General features: G+C 41.4%; 2 protein-coding genes across 2 annotated transcripts in view; both read left to right on the top strand.

Moving 5' to 3' along the window:
• The first annotated feature begins 331 nt into the window (after positions 1 to 331).
• The window catches only part of LOC139798306 (lysosomal acid lipase/cholesteryl ester hydrolase-like), a 41,737-nt gene continuing 25,590 nt past the window's right edge, over positions 332 to 16,478 (top strand). Inside the window, exon 1 of the mRNA XM_071748757.1 lies at positions 332 to 437. The gene's annotated coding sequence lies outside the window, so the exon portion shown is untranslated. The remainder of the gene's footprint in view (positions 438 to 16,478) is intronic.
• On the top strand, positions 346 to 16,119 carry LOC139798310 (lysosomal acid lipase/cholesteryl ester hydrolase-like). Its single transcript, XM_071748765.1, has 10 exons — positions 346 to 437; positions 6,184 to 6,322; positions 7,194 to 7,308; positions 8,314 to 8,512; positions 9,116 to 9,225; positions 10,304 to 10,440; positions 11,001 to 11,141; positions 13,198 to 13,269; positions 14,725 to 14,793; positions 15,772 to 16,119. The coding sequence occupies exons 2-10, from the start codon at positions 6,191 to 6,193 to the stop codon at positions 16,003 to 16,005; spliced, it is 1,209 nt and encodes a 402-aa protein (XP_071604866.1). The 5' UTR covers positions 346 to 437; positions 6,184 to 6,190; the 3' UTR covers positions 16,006 to 16,119.

The raw sequence follows: 16,478 nt of genomic DNA, 5'->3' as shown, positions 1-16,478 counted from the left end.
AGAGAAGATGGACACTGCCTCCTCACTGCCTAAAAGATGACATTGAGACCAGTCCCCTGGTTGGGCAACAGTAAAGGTCAAGGTCTGCTACAGCCTCAGGGAAAAGGAACACCCAGGTCTTATCTAAACATCCTAACCATTGATTTATAGGTTCTTAAACTGTCTTGCTCCACAGTGCATTTTGGGTTTGTGAACTTAACTAGAAGATCTTTTTCATCATACAGATTTCCCCACTTCTAAAGCACTGCCAAATCAGCACTGAAACACACTCTACAATACATGTTGCCAACTCATTACACTCACAGCTGTTACCCTGAACTACTCATTGTGTTTTGACTTCCTTTTATCGGCACAGGTTTTTGCCAGTGAATCAGTCTGCTAGTGGAGACCGACCAGGAACTGTGGCAGAAGGCACAAGCAAGGCTGTCAAAGCAGAGGTAAGTTGACTGTTCATGTCTGCTTATGGTCTTTTTCTCTGTTGCCTGTCTCCATAAAGATGAGCAGTCTTTATTTTGTGCAGTTGCTTGTAAGAATAGACAGCTTTTTTGCCTCTCTCATCTGTAAACTGACAGCACGGAAGAGATTGTTTGCTCATGTTAGAAGATAAGTTTGACTTTCACGAAAGGCATAAAAAGAGCAACTCTTTAATTTTCCTCTATTTGTTTTCTTCAGCCTGAAAACCAGGGAATGAAAGTCCCGGTGTTGCAACAGTGGTTGCAAACTGGATATCCTGCCCTTCCAGTGAAATGTAGATGCATTTTTTCCCAGTGAGCTGGGTGGTAGATTCTCATACGCATTAAGTCACAGTTGCTTTTCTCATTGGTGTGTGTATTTCTTACAGCTTATATAAAATAAATTATAGGTTGCGTAAAGTACTAGTAGAGATGGATGGACTTCTGAAGGGTTTGCATCTTAGTTTCACTGAATCTTAAATTTACTAAAGCACTTTCAAGGGTGTTTCTCTAGCTGACCTTTTTTCCTTCCAAGTATATTCTTTTATGACTGTTTACCATGTCCAATATTTCCTTATGACTCACTAAAATAAAAATGACTGTTCACATCTCCTAACCTTCTTATTCCTGGTGGCTTGTCAAGACTCACATTACTTTATTACCTGCTTTATCTGGTTTAAAATACAAATGCCTGCAAGTCCATGAGCCATGCCAGCTAAGCCAGGTGATCTTAGAGTGCATTGAAAAAATTTTGTCCCAAAAAGAAGAATAATTTAGCTTCTGCATTGCCTCAGCTAGGCTTGATAGTGATTTGAAAACAAGCTGAGACACATACTTCTTCCCTGATGAGATTCGCTGTGCAGGGAGGAGGCATATTTTATTCCCATTAGACTAGAGTAGAATAACAGAAAGAAAAAGGTTTTGTGTAGACCGAGTATGTAGTTGTGAGGCATCCTAGTTGAACAACAAAAATTAAGGGGTATTTCATATACAAAGGAAATGGAATGGAATGTGTTTTGATGTCAAGTTTAAAGTTTTGGGTGTTTCCAAATGCTTCATTCCAGCTGTCTTATGATTCGTGACGTTTGACCTCTTCAAATTCAGTCAGTCAGATTTTAAGATTGAATTAAATATCAGAAAAAGTCAAAACTCCTCCTAAAAGGAGCTCTGGAGAGTGCAAAAATCACTTGAATACCCATCCCTCACTCTGCAAAATCCTGCTCATCTTCTCCATTAGTTGCCAGGGAATAGTCTCTTATTTTCTCTTGATCTCTAGCTCCATTTACAAGTCCAAATAAATCTCACGGAGCAGCGTGTCTCATCATGTATTATGCTAACGCAGACTCCAGAAACAAGTAGCTGCATGTGAACCTCTGTTCTTCATTAAAAAGTGGATTCTCCACACCTGATGGACCTAGTGATGTATGGTTTCAGGGAGACTTCTTTCCTGAGTACGCTGAACTTCCTAATGCAAACTGTAGAGCAGGCAGCTCTCCTATGAAATTCTCTCACAAACCCTGATGCCCAGCCATGCAGACTGTGGCTGCTTTGAAGCTACAGACACTGACTAGTTGGCTGATTCACTCTTGCTGACTGCTGAACCAGGTGCCCAGCCTACCCCAGCTGCCTCTGACCTGCCTTCCCACAGAGTCACTCACCCCGCTCAATAGTCCTCTCCCAGCAAACTGCTCAGGAGATCCTGTGAACCCCATTATATTACAGGCTTGTATCTCAGTGCTGAGCTTGGCAGATATTTACCAGTGACATCAAAAGTTTATTAAAGGATTTAAAGGAAGGTGAAAAAACATAAACACACAAAGATCATAAAATTATGTCCTCTTCTTCTGAGGAAACCAAGCCTACAAGAGCAGTAATGTCCCCAACCATTACTGGTGCAGCAATCTCACAAGATGCCTTGATGAACTGAACCTTTACAGCACATTATGTATTTCCTTTGTCCTGTGGAAAATTCTGTTGTTTAACATTTAGGTAGCCTGACTGATCATTATGTTCTTTATCCACATGCAGAATGGCTGCTACTTTCTTCAAAGCCCTCATTCTCTCCTCATACATGCAGGCACAATGAGAATATGTACAATGAATTAGATGCATAAGGGCTTTTCTGGGCTTTTCCAGAATGTGTAAGCACAGTGCTGAGCTTACAGCACTGTAATCAAAATTACAGCATTGAATCAGAAGACTGGAGGGAAAAGTCCTATCTTACTTACCTGCAGTTCTCTTGTAAGCAAGGAGCCTACAAGAGGTGTCAGCATTTCTTTTGCTCTCCAAACAGTTTTAACTCCGTCCCATGGAACTGGACTGTTTCTGGAACACAGAACCTGCTCTTTCTTTTTCTATGGAGCATTTGAATCAAAATGTGCATGCTTAAAAAAGGTCTGGGTAGCTCTCAGAGAGTATCCCTGCACTCACTGGCTGAGTTCTGGAAAATAAAGTCTTAAACCAGCAAGCATACCTGCTGTATCTGGCATAGACAGAAACAAGTGCTAGATAGATTGCACTCTTCAATTTCTGTTCAGAAAAGCAAATCTGATAGCATCAGTTAACCCAGGAAAGAGTAAGGTTTCACCTCCCACTGAGATCAAGACGAGATTTGCCATAGGGACAGCCATTTCTAAGAGATAAAGGAGACAGACCTTCCTCCACATTAAGGCAGTCTCAGGATACATTGTTCGCTGCTCTAAAACCAAACCATTCCATGGTTTCTTATGGCACCCATCAATTCTGAAAGACAGAAACTTTGGGCTCAGAAGTATCAGCAGGAAAAATACTATTATCTGGAGATAGCAAAGCAGGTTTTTGGAAGAAGTGAAAAGTAATTTTATCCCAAAGGAGCAGAGGGCAGGTGGAAAGAGACACCATCCCAGAAATTTCTCACCTTGTTCCTGAGGAGACATGAAACAAGTATTGCTTTCTTCTCCTTTCTTCTTTTCTGTTGGCAGAGAGGAGGAGGCAGATAAAGGCAGGCATCTAGGTGATGGTCACTTCAGTTGCTCATGCTTCAAAGTACTTCTAGACTCATGCCAGGAGCTACCCTTGTCTACCAAACACAGCTCTTGTCATCTAGAGAATGCCCAGGTACAGTCACAAAAGAAGTGTTTTATTCACCTGTTCTGCAACTCTCCCTGTTACACAGCATGAGCTGTGGACAATCACTCACACACAGATATTCTTTGTGGAAACCCCTGGGGGAACACACCTTGGGCAACCTTCAGGACACATCCCGCTTGGCTCATCCTCTCTAATTCAACAGCACTCTCTTCCTAATTCAATCGAGTACTAGAAAATAGGAACAGGCAAATTCACACTTCACAAGTGTCCTAAGGAGAGAACACAGGAAGCAGGGCTACTGAATTTCTATCTTTCACTCTTACATCATTCTTAAGATTCATCATTCATATAGGGTGATCCTGGCCTGCCCAGTATCCCGTTCCCCACAAAGAGCTCATGGGCAGATACTGCACAGTGTAGAACACAACAGTCTTGTAAATGTCAGTGAGGCTTCACAAACCTCCTGACGCATATATGCATGTTCATGACCAGCATTACCTGATAGTGTAACTTTTTATTTAAAATTGGACAAGTAACATGGTGACTGGGTGATCACTCAGCACACTGAAGCATTTGATAAACAGCTACCAAGAGGTGCCAGGCTCTAATAGTTTTCTTGTGAAATTCCTGGTTTAGTTTTCCCACAAACAACACACTACTTTGTAAGGAATAATTGTTTCTATAGTAGCTCTCAGGTTCTGTTTATTAACAAAGATTTACTTTACTGTTTGCTCACAAAAAATGGCAGATGATTAGCACCCACATTACAGAGAGCACCAGGTAAATTTCAGTGAGGCTGAGCTCTTAGAATGACTACAACTAATTCAGCAGTTAGCAGGAGTCTCCAAAGATCCTGTCTTTTCATAGAGTTCATGGAAATTACTTGGAAGAAGCAACACACTGTGTAAGCATCCTCTCTGAGAAATAGTTTACATTATATTTTTAAAACTCAATTCAATACTTGAGAATCTCCACAAAGTCAGGATAATTCAGAGCTAACTGGCCTTTGAGTGTATTGGTGCTCACTGAACAGTAGATTTAGGAATCTGTGCTCAATGTTAAGTTCATATCTTTCAAATCACTTGTGTTTTTGTGGTTTTTTTTTTCTAATATTACTTAACAAAGAATTGCCCCTGAGCAATGAGAAAATGGCAGTTCAAAAATCAAGGGGCAAGTGTGAAACCAGGGACCACACCAGCTTCTGTAAAAACCACATTGTTCTTAGGTAGCAAATGCTGAGAAAATTGGTTCCTCTTCTTCATTCTATACAAATGTAGTTACGGCACTTGCTGAGATAGGCACCAGTATAGGCCAAGATCTATCATAGCTTCAGGGAACAGGTATCCCCCAGGACCCTGGTAAGTATCCTAATTACAGGTTAAGCACTTCTTTCCTGCTCCACTTGATCCAATTTGATCTTTCCAAATGCCATGCCAAATTGCAGTGTACGATTGCAGTGTACCTCCACCCTTTAAATACCCTGAAGCCAGCACTTAAACCTGATCTCCTATATGTGCAGACTCTACTGCTGCTCCTAAGTGAAATTTTGCCTCCCTTTATATATATGCAAGGGTGTCTGTTAGTGAATCAGTCTGCACAGGCCAGGAGCTGTGGCAGAAGGCACAAGCAAGGCAGTACGAGCAGAGGTAAGTGGATTGTACAGATCTTCTCATCCTCTCTTTCTCTGTTGCCTGTATCCATAAAGATGGGTAGTCTTGTGGGTTTCTGTGTTTGCTCATCAGTCTTGTGGGTTTCTGTGTTTGCTCATCAGACTTGACAGACTGCATCCTTTCTGATCTGCAAGGCTGTTGCTATGCATCAGTGGATGTTTGCTAAAGATGAGGAGAGAAAAAAGTCCTTGACCTACGCAAATGGGAAAAGGAGTAACTCATGGTTTAATTTTGGTCTACTCATGCTGATGGGTTTTTCCTACAGATGTCTCGGTGAATGCGTGAAAATCTTGGTATGCAAAGTGTGTGCATCAATTGGATATTTTACTTCTACATTTTCAAATACACTTAAGCTTCCCTTGTAAGCTAGCCAGAAGATTCTATTACCTGCTACCCACATTTACTGCCCTGGTGCCTTTCAATCCTAAATACAATACAGATGAAAAAAATTATACTGACTCTCTCAGGAATGCATTGTTGACTTTCTATCTTGTCCCTGGTACATGAGAAAATATACTGGGTTTATGACCTCTCCATTGCTTCTATGCTGATTACAAAGTTGGCTACAGCCAAACAGCAGAGCACTAAGAGAATGCACTTTACAATTTCTATTCAAAAGAGCTTCCCTGGTACCATTAGTCAGTCCCAAAACTCCATGAAGAGAAAACTCTTCCTCCAGGTGTCCAAGACACTCATTTCAATAGCAAATAGGACAATACGTGAGAGAGAAAGGAACAAACTCATGGACAAACTAGCACCAAAACCATACATTCCAGCAGGTCAGTTCCCCATCTTCCTGGAGCCCTTGACTCACTTCTGGCCCCTGCTACACAGCATGAGCTCTGGACAGTCCCTCTCACACCCTTTGTGGAAGCCTCTGGAGAAACACACCTTGGGCAACCTTCAGGACACGTCCCACTTGGCTCTTCCTCTCTAATTCCACAGCACTCTTTTCCTAACTCAAACACCCCTGCGTGTCCTCTCTCACACAGCCCCAAGATGTGGTGTCTCCTTCTGCTGCTCTGCTCCCAGGGAATTGCTTTCTCAGCAGGATCCACAAGACCCTCCACTCCAAATTCAGACAAACACCAGTACAGGAAAACTCCCAACCCTGAATGCTTTATGAATGTTGTAAGTTGGGTCACCTTCTCTCCTTTCCTTCCTAAATTGTCAGTCCCAGTACCACTACCACCCTCTCATCACTAACAGTCTCTGTCAGGAGGCTGGAAGTAGGGCTCTTTCAAAAGTGTCCCTCCAGCACTGGAACAGGGAGCATCCACCCAGAAGAAACCTTGATGCTCCTGTCCAAGTAGTGTGAGCTGCTGAAGAGAAGAATTCCTTTGCAGTGGAGACAAAGGTTGGTTCCCAATCTCAAGGGAAGCAAAGTCCACTCCTCTGTAGCAATCTGTTTGCAAGGGAGGTCGAACCTCCTTCTTCAGACTGCAGGGTCTCTGAACACCAAGTAATCCCAGAACCCTTGTTGTGAATCATCAAAAATTTCCTCTTAGTACATGAAAAATTAGGTGTAGGTGGTATCATTAGCTCCTTAGTGACGGGGACACCACCCTTGTTTGCCTTCCCTGCATGGCTTGCCTAATCACACTTTGTCAAGAAAGGATGAATTATGGTGTAAAAGACACTTTTGGCTTTGTCTTATGCAGATATTTCTATAAATTTTATCTGTAGAAAGGCACGATCTGCATGACCATTGCACTGCATGACAAACTATTTCCCAAAAGGTTAGTCACTCAATAGAGATTATCTTTGTCTCATAACATGAGGTACAATGCCAGACAGCTACCACCTAAGGAGGTCTAGAGAAGATTTTGATGCTTATTTTTACAAGACCTGTAGTATTTATTCGCAGCTGTGGTCCTTATGGCCAGGGGCCTCGCGTTATTGTCACAGAACAGCCCCCATCCACTCTGCTTATTCTGGTTACCCTCCAAAAAGAACAACAAACAACTTGCATGTTAACAAAGTCTCTTCTGGCTTTCCACAGAGTGAGATTATCAGATATCATGGATACCCCAGTGAGGAATATCAAGTTACGACACAGGATGGATACATTCTTGGTGTTTACAGAATTCCCACTGGGAGGAACAGACAAAATACAGGTGAGACACAGATATAGGACGTAAGGAGTGCTTGAGAGCCAGATAAATCCCCCATCTTTTCCCTTAGCATATGCAAAATGGCGTGTTCCCCACCTTTCCATCTCAATAAGAGCACTGAGTCAGGATTGTGGCCTGAATTCTGAATCCACACAGTCAGTGTCTTTGTCCTTATTTCAAATTTTCTAATAAATTTGTCACATCCCAGAATTTACTGCCATGCGGGCTAGCCGTGGGCTCTGTAGATTCAGTTTAGGGATGTTTTAGTTTTGCACTAATATCCTAAGTAGCATACATTTAAATTGGAAGCTTGATAAGAAAGCCTCTCAGGCTAGGCACATCAATATTTATTCCTGCCCTTCTGAAGGACAGAGATATTCCTAAGGATGTTAATATAAAATCACGTCATCAGTGAAAACCAAGTACATTTCATCAATTTCATCACATTTTCTAACTGGAATAAAAATGTCTACCTGGAATTTGAGATACCTGGGATACCATTGCTTTGTTTATTACTCCTTGTTAGAATTATAAAATAACTTATTTTGGACCCCCTCTCTTAGTTGGATCCCCCCACACCCCTGCCCTGTAGAGATCACATGGGTCAGCCTTGCTCACTGATCAGGGACTTCTCAGCCCTAACCACTCAGCTACAGAATACACCCAAGCAGAGATATGCTTCTTTGAATAAATTATTCTTTGTCTTCTATACACTAATATTCCCTCAGCAGTTTTCACCTGTAGGTAGATTGTTTCACCATAGGGAACCCATAGGTTGGCTTTCCAGATGCTAGACCTGTAATAAAATTGTTATGAAATGTCATGAAACAGTTCCTGCTTGCATGGAACAAGTACTTCAGGTTTCTCAGACCAATATCTAAGTATAGTTCTCCTGTGAGTTTCTTGAAAAATAAATATCTAAAACTTTCCACACACTAAACTCTGCCACACAATCTTAAATACAGATAAACTACTCTTCTAATATAAGAATACTTTCATGTTTTCCAGGGCAAAAACCTGTAGCATTCCTGCAGCATGCTTTTCTAGGAGATGCAACCCACTGGATATCCAACCTGCACAACAACAGCTTGGGCTTCCTCCTCGCAGATGCTGGTTATGATGTCTGGATAGGAAACAGCCGAGGGAACACCTGGTCTTTAAAACACAAGACCCTTAAGCCCAGCCAGAAAGAATTCTGGCAGTTCAGGTACTCTGTAGAGGGAGAATTATTCAAGACAGATACCCCACGGGGACTAGATATCTTCAGCCTGATGTTTTTCACCTAAACCAACATCAGAACTAGTCAAGAAAATTAAAGAACCAGACAAAGAAGGATGCTTACTCCTAGTCAGAGTTGGGAGCACTGGTTGGAGAAGATATTTCACACACAGAGAGATGAAATGGGATGTTGAAGGGGGGGAAGACAGCACTGTGGGAGTGAGATAAAGAACTTCAGCTGGAATAGGTTGAGCAGACTTATGTAGAAATCTCTAGTCTCTCACAGCTGAATTCAACCAAGAGAGAAATGTTCTGTGACCCATGCTGGTGAGAGCACTGATCACATTCAGTCCTCAAAGGGCTGCTGCTGACTGGTAAAACTGGGACCTCCCCCTGAGAGAGCCCCAGGCATCAGGCAGCCTGGCAGTACAGCTGCATCCCTCTACCCCTTTCCCCAGCTCAAGCAAGAATGCAGACAAAGCCTGCAACCTTTTAAGGAGTTCTCCTTAGTGCAATGAACAAAACAGACATTCAGTAACTCACACTGTGGTAGCTGAATTGCCTGCTGGCTTTTTGTGTTTCTACCCTGCAGTTTTGATGAAATGGGTAAATATGATATTCCAGCAGAGTTGTATTTCATCATGAATAAAACTGGACAGAAGGATGTATACTATGTTGGTCACTCCGAAGGCTCCACATCAGGTAATGTCAAGACACTTGTGGTTCGTAATCATTCGTCTTCTTGTCGGATCAGTAGGTTGGGTCTCCCCCTTGATTCAGGTGTTTCACTTGTTTGTGAAGAGCTAGAAAATATAGAAGTGTCCTCTAAATGGAGACTTGGAAAATATACAAAGCTTTTCTAAAAACAGATTTTTCCTAAAAAAAAAAACCAACAACAGTTTTTTTTCTAAAAACAGTTGTTCTAAAACAACTTTGCTTACACTTAGTAAGCAAAGAATCCTAATAGCAGATCCAAATATATTTACACCTTTTAAACAATTATAGACATAAAAGTGGTTATCTCCTGAGTACTTCAGGTTCTGGCACTGGTTATTTTTCTCAAAATCTCAGCAAGAGGAATTTTCATGAATTTCATCTTTTGTATTAAGCTATAAAATTACTTTCCTTGCTAAAGGAAGCAAAAACTAGAACAGCAAAATAGAGTAAATATTTTCAAAGAACAAAAAACAAGGAAAAAAAACCTCAGCATCACTATGTGACAGATTACATGTAACTTAATGGCAATCTAATCACAATTTAAAGCATTTCATGACTGGCTATAACTCACAACATTACTGTTTAAAAACACATTGCTGAAGACTGTCAATTAGGAAAGAAAAAAATACTAATAGCTTAATTTTTTTAGTGTAAGCCTTTAGCAACTAACTCTCTTCTTGGCCTCTGAGTGCAACCTTCTTTTAACATTAGCTGAAAGTTCCTAATGTTTAATGCTTTAAAACCATGAATGGACATTGAACAGAAATGAGCAACTGCCAGTTCACTAGCACAAACAAACCAGAAAAAAAAAAAAAAAAAAAAAAAAAAACCAGGAAATGTGAAAATCATATGTTGCCACAGTTCTAGACTTTGTCTTCTTGTCTTTCTTTTTCTCTTATTAGAGTATTTATAGCCCCTCATGGCAAAACATGCAGCCCAGCCAAACACAGATAATGAGATCCAAATCTAGGCTCATTTCTTTTTTGTTACCTACTGCTTGTATACTGATTTTACCTATTGAAGGTGTCTTCACTAACTCAGGCTGTCTATTCTGTATTTGCAGGCTTCATAGCATTTTCTACATACCCAGAGCTGGCTAAACGGGTGAAAATATTCTGTGCTCTGGGCCCAGTAACCAGATGTTCACATGCTACAAGTCCTCTAGTTAAGTTAGCAAGGCTTCCTGAGCCACTTCTCCGGGTATGTCAATTTTCCTCCTAAGAGGCCCAATGCCTGACTTATCTTCCCTCAGCCTGGGATGATGTGTTCCCAAACAGGTGAAACGCTTGGAATGAACTGAGGGTTCTTGAAAAATCTGTTCCCAAACTCTGTGGGGAAAAATAGTGGCGATAAAAGGCTTGTGTCAGCAGGCCTCTGTGAAGCAGGAGACTTGGGAAAAATCTGTCTCATTGTAGGACTCTTACTATTAAGTGATATTTTGCTGGTCTCATGCAGGAGGAGCTAAAGCATCACTGCAATAAGAGCCATGACAATCTCTGGAACTTCAGAAATGAATGAGCATTGAGGTCACTAATCTAGAAATGGCAGGATGGCTTCCTCCAGGACTGATGCCAGTAATATGAAGACGGAAGAATATGTGATGCACTGTGGGGGAAAAAGTTTTCTAAGGGGCACTGGGAGGACAAGCTGTTTCAGCAGGTTTTGAATACTGAGTTAGGAGATAAGGCTCTTAGTAACATTTTTCTGCATGAAATGCTCTTGTAACAAGAAAAAAAGTGTTGTGTTTTTCCCTTCCTCAGTTAATATTTGGCTGCAAAGGAGCAGTGCACCAAATCGGATTTCTGAAAGGACCTGTGACAAAATTTTGTGCAACCCTGGATAAGTTTTGTGGCCACGTGCTCTGTAACATAGCTGGAGGCAACATAAAAAATCTGAACACAGTAAGTGTATGCAAGAACACCTATTCAAAACTAAGGTGATCTTGGAAGTTACATTTGTGTAGTCTATCCTTACCTAGTAACTGTCACACACGTAAACCTACATAAACCACAAGATAGTTCTCAGCAGACTGAGGGAATGGCAGCACATTGTGTGGTGTTATCAGTGCTTAACAGGACTAGGCTCCCACAGCTAGGCACATTCCAATCCCAGAAAAAAGAGACTGGATTCAATCTGGAGCTATATTGTACAGGTCAATAGATATACCCTCTTTTGGGACTAAGAGGACCAGATTTTTAACATACACAGATGCTTAAAACAAAGACAATGCATGATGGAGTCAGATTTTTTTTTTCCCAGTTTCCTTCCTTAGCATACAGACACCAGAGTTTTTTGAACACTGTAATAATGAAAAGACAAGACAAAGCTCCTTTTCCCACTTTCAGACTAGTTGCACCAGAACTCTGTCCCAAAGAACTACTGTAAGGGCCATTTTCCCAACTTTTTGTCCTTAGAACTGAGCCACACAACTAAATCCACAATACACAGAGTTACAGAAGGTGCTTGCATTTAGTCTGAGGTGTGCAACACACCTACAGTGGGAATCACAGGAGAGCTGCTGTATGTTTGCTAATATATGAACACTGTTGTGTGTCACAAATACCCGTTACAGTGGCCAAAGTATAGAGGAACTGACCTGGGTAATGTTTTTGCTGACTACACCAAACTGTGTGGTGAAGTCAACACCCTGAAGGGAAGAGATGCCATCCAGAGGGACCTTGACAGGCTCAAGGAGAGGGCTCATGCAAACTGCATGTAGTTCAACATGGCAAAGACCAAGGTTCTGCACCTGTGTCAAGGCAATCCCATGCACAAATACAGGTTGGGAAGAGAAAGGATTGAGGACAGCTCTGAGGAGAAGGACTTGGGAGTCGTGGTGGAGCAGAAGCTGGACATGAGCCATCAGTGTGCACTTGCATCTTAGAGAGCCAACCATGTCCTGGGCTGCATCAAAAGCAGCACAGACAGACGGGTGAGGGAGGTGATTCTCCCCCTCTGCTCTGCTCTTGTGAGACCCCACCTGGAGTACTGTGTCCAGTTCTGGAGTCCCCAGCATAAGAAGGACACAGAGCTCCTTGAGCATAACCAGAGGAGAACAACTAAAATGATCAGAGGGTTGCAGCACCTCCCCTGTGAAGCCAGGCTGAGTAAGTTGGGGTTGTTCCCCCTGGAGAAAAGAAGGATCTGAGGTGACCTTATAGGAACTTTCCAATTCCTGAAAGGAAAGCTGGGGTAGGGGCTTTTTTCATGAGTGTGTAGCGAGAGAACATGGGGAAATGGTTTAAAACTTGAAGAGGGGACACTTAGATTAGACATTAGGAAAAAGTTCTTTCCTGTGAGGGTGGTGAGACACAATTTTCTCCCTCTATAACCACACCAAAAGCACATACATGAAAGCAGTGAGACTCAAAGGTTCACAAAAGCAATTAAAGACATTGCAGCCCTTTTGAATTGTAGAACTAAACCACTAAGTACCTTCCTTTACTTGGGTTAAGTCATTAATGTTGCTCTCAGGGCAAGATCACAAGTCTGATTAGGAATCCAGGGAGATGGAATCGGAAATCTCCATAACAGAACTGTAAAAAACAGGAAAAAAACCCAGTTTGTTTTGTGAGCTGGCTTCTCTAGCAGTAATAGAAGCCAAGGAGAAAAAACAAAGACAAGAGAAGAGCAAATCTTCAAAACATTCCTGGGGGTTTCATGTGAGGTGAGGAATCTACTGTGTAAGGACTGGAAAATTTTTTGCTGCTGTTGCTGGAACACAGAATCCCACAGCAGTATTACCTTCTTGGAAAAGATTTGTTTTTATGGGGAAAGTGTGCTCATGTGCAATAATAGCCAGTAACACCTAAATCCACTTCTCAGCTTTCTGTTTGGTATTTGAAGAGTATCAAACTAAAGTGGGGTTTTAACACAGCAGTGGTATGTTGCTCGGGTCCTTCAAAGATTTATTCTGTCCCAATTCCTGCCTTTATAACACTTCTGCTTTCTCTCCAGAGTCGAGTAGATACATACGTAGCACATTCACCTGCTGGAACTTCAGTTCAGAACATTCTTCACTGGCATCAGGTATAACCACCTGCTGACACATAACCACTCTTTCTGCTGCTTTTTGTGCAACTGAAAACCTCTAGGGAAGTCCAGAGGAGGTGGATCTGGGAAACTGCCTGTCACATCTTCTCACATGCTGCCCTGAGCACCTGCCCCAGCCATTTCCCATGGCTCACCAGACCATCCCCAGAGGATTAATTGCAGCCTGGATCTCTTCCCAAAGCCAATTAACCATACAAACCTCTCTGCTGGCACATCAGCAATCTAGGGAATCTCTTTATAACACTAGAGTTCATTACAAGCAACATTACTCTACAGGGATGTTCCCAATAGCCATGTTTTTTTTTTTTTAGATATTTTAGTCACTCTTGCCATTTTCCTGATCCTGGATTCCAGTTCTCTAAAGGTGACTGACTGGTTATGCTTTGGCTGCTTCTTCTCAGTTTGAATCAGACCAGGGTAAAACAGCTCCAGCCAAGAAACATCACTGGATGTCTCCACGTCCACCTGTTGAGCCAGGATGTATCTGCATACCCCATGCAGGCAGACTCCCCATTTCTGTAGACACTTCACATAGTATAGAATTTATCTGTGCTACTGAGGACATCCCTGATTAAAATTCCCTGAGCTCAATCCTTCAGGATACACCTACTAAGAGCCAGAAAATGGGTTCAAACTACTGATAACCAGTGGCTTTGTAGCCTATTTTGCCAGCCTTTAACAAAGTCAAGTAGCTAAAAAGAAAACCTGGGTGTAACAGGACAGAATAATGTAGAAAAAGCAATACATGAAACAGATTTTTGTAGCATATCCACAGCTGCTTGAAGCCTTGAAGTCAAGGTTTTCTAAACTGACAGATACTGACTTTATCTTACCCTGAACTATATAGTAATTCACAGAAGAAATTACTTGTCAAGACTGTGTGAAAAAGAAAACAAATACAATTTGACATAGCAATCAAACAAACAAAAAAAACCAAATATATGTGGACTTAATCCTTCATTCATCAGTCCTGCAGGGCATATATCATATCTTGTAGACAACTAAGACTCCAGAGAGCTGGTTTCTTGTGTCCAATGACCCACCTCAAAACTGCTGTCTGAGCACAAGTCATATTCAGCCAAACTCTTGTAAGAAGTACAGAGCCTCTGAAAATGTCACAACCACTGTAAGCAAACTAGACAAAACTGACACATAAAAGACAAGGTGTTTGCATTATGCTAGATTAATAATAGATCTGATATATTCTAGACATTAAGGTCCTCTTTCTACATGAAAACTGAGCCCCACTCTCCATCACAGAGCCTCCAACTTTAGTTAGCTAAGATAGTCAGGAAAAATTTTAACCAGAGGGAGGGATGAGAGTAACTCACAGTCCACTGCCTGAGCCTTGGCTTTAATCAGTCAGGACAATGAATCCTATGCTCTGCATCTCAGTCTCCTAACACTTAAATTTTATCTGTTTTTTAATAGCTGACATATGCAAACCAATTTCAAGCTTATGACTATGGCTGTAAGGAAAACATGAAGAAATACAACCAGGTAAGGCAATATGGTTTTCCTGAAAACTCAACACTGGGCCTTGGCAAAACTAAGAACAGAAAAATTCCTATTTTAGCACCTTGAACAATACAGAAAGAAGGAGAGATTGGTCTGAGATAATTTTTCACCTGAACCTGTCACTCGTAAGTGCAAAAGCCTGTTTTCAGACTTGACATAGACAGTTCCTAGCAGACAGCAACAGAAGTTCATTTCGCCTCCCCTGCTGATGCAGGGATGTATCCAAAGGTGTGTCAATTCATCCATTCCAAAAGGCTAAGAGCTACACTCAAGTCCTAGGACTGGATGAGTGTGGAGCTCTTCAATTCCCTAAAAATTATCATCAAGGTGCCTTTATGTTAAGGGGGAAAATGAATATTACAGCTATAGTGACCTCTCCAATTGGCTAGCAATATTTTTTTTTTAAAAGAGCACATTTGACTTGCAGTATCCTGTGATGTACCCGGGCAAGCTTCTGACAGCTTGCCACAGACAGAAAGGCTCTAGGTATAGTCTGTCACTTCTACCCAAGCACACTATCTCAGAAAATTTCTAGGATGAAATTATAAATGGTCAAAATATTTCCTTGACATTAATTTCCAAGCATAACAACTGAAACTCCATGCAACAAAAAAATTTAAAGATCTTACGATAGTAAATATATATATGAATAAACTCCACAGTCAGAATAAACTCCTAATCAAGACAGACTGCTCTTTCCACATCCCCACCTCTGAAGGGCACAAGCAGGTGTTAAACTGCAGGATAAGTCACAGACAGGCACTACAGACGGGCACAGGAACAGGATGCACCATTCCCTTTCACCATGGGCACGGAAGGTGGTCGGAAAATAGACCCTATAGAGGGTGGCCTTGATCATTGCTGTTCTGTTGTAGAGAGTGCAAAAGGAAAAGAGGTCCTTTCTCCAAACACAGGTTTTGATGCAAGAGCATTCACTCAGGTCTCCTCCCTTTCTTACAGTCTACTCCTCCTGCATACAAGATAGAGAAGATAAGCATCCCAACTGCTGTTTGGAGTGGTGGAGAGGACAAATTTGCAGATCCAAAAGACATGGCAATGCTGCTTCCTCAGATTACTAATCTCATTTACCATGAGCATTTTCCTACTTGGGGACACCTTGATTTCATCTGGGGCCTTGATGCAACTGAGAAAATGTATCATAAAATCATTGAAATAATGACAAGATACCTTTGAAATCACATGTGGGGTGTCAATTCACTCAGGAAAAACCTCAAAAAATTCTGTTTGGCAATAAGAGTGATCCTGGGGAAGCGATAAACATTCCGACATACATAAGGGATACCAGTATAGCTATTCATCTGTGCTTGGGTTTTTTTGTTTTTTTTTGTTTTCCTCATATTTTGAGGTTTTGCAAGGTGTTACTGTGACTGTTGTCTCGCTCAGAAATTTGAGGTGAATAGGAATGAAAGCTGGAAATATGGGCATATTTGAACATACACTTCCGGGATCATTTAATCTGATCAGCTATTATTTCTACAAGACTGATTTTCCTGAGTCTAAATTCTGTTGTTCTTATGTGTATTTTACATATCCCAGGGCATTCCTGTTTCAAATTTCTGTTTTTCCATGAAGATTCAAAAATGGCATTTGCTCATTTCTCTGTTGAAGTAAAACTGACTTTTGTTTAAATTAAATCTTTTATTCAC

Source organism: Heliangelus exortis, chromosome 7, assembly GCF_036169615.1.
Source record: "Heliangelus exortis chromosome 7, bHelExo1.hap1, whole genome shotgun sequence".
Classification (NCBI taxonomy): domain Eukaryota; kingdom Metazoa; phylum Chordata; class Aves; order Apodiformes; family Trochilidae; genus Heliangelus; species Heliangelus exortis.
The sequence above is the reverse complement of the archived record's forward strand: the minus strand, read 5'-3'. Positions and strand labels throughout refer to the sequence as shown.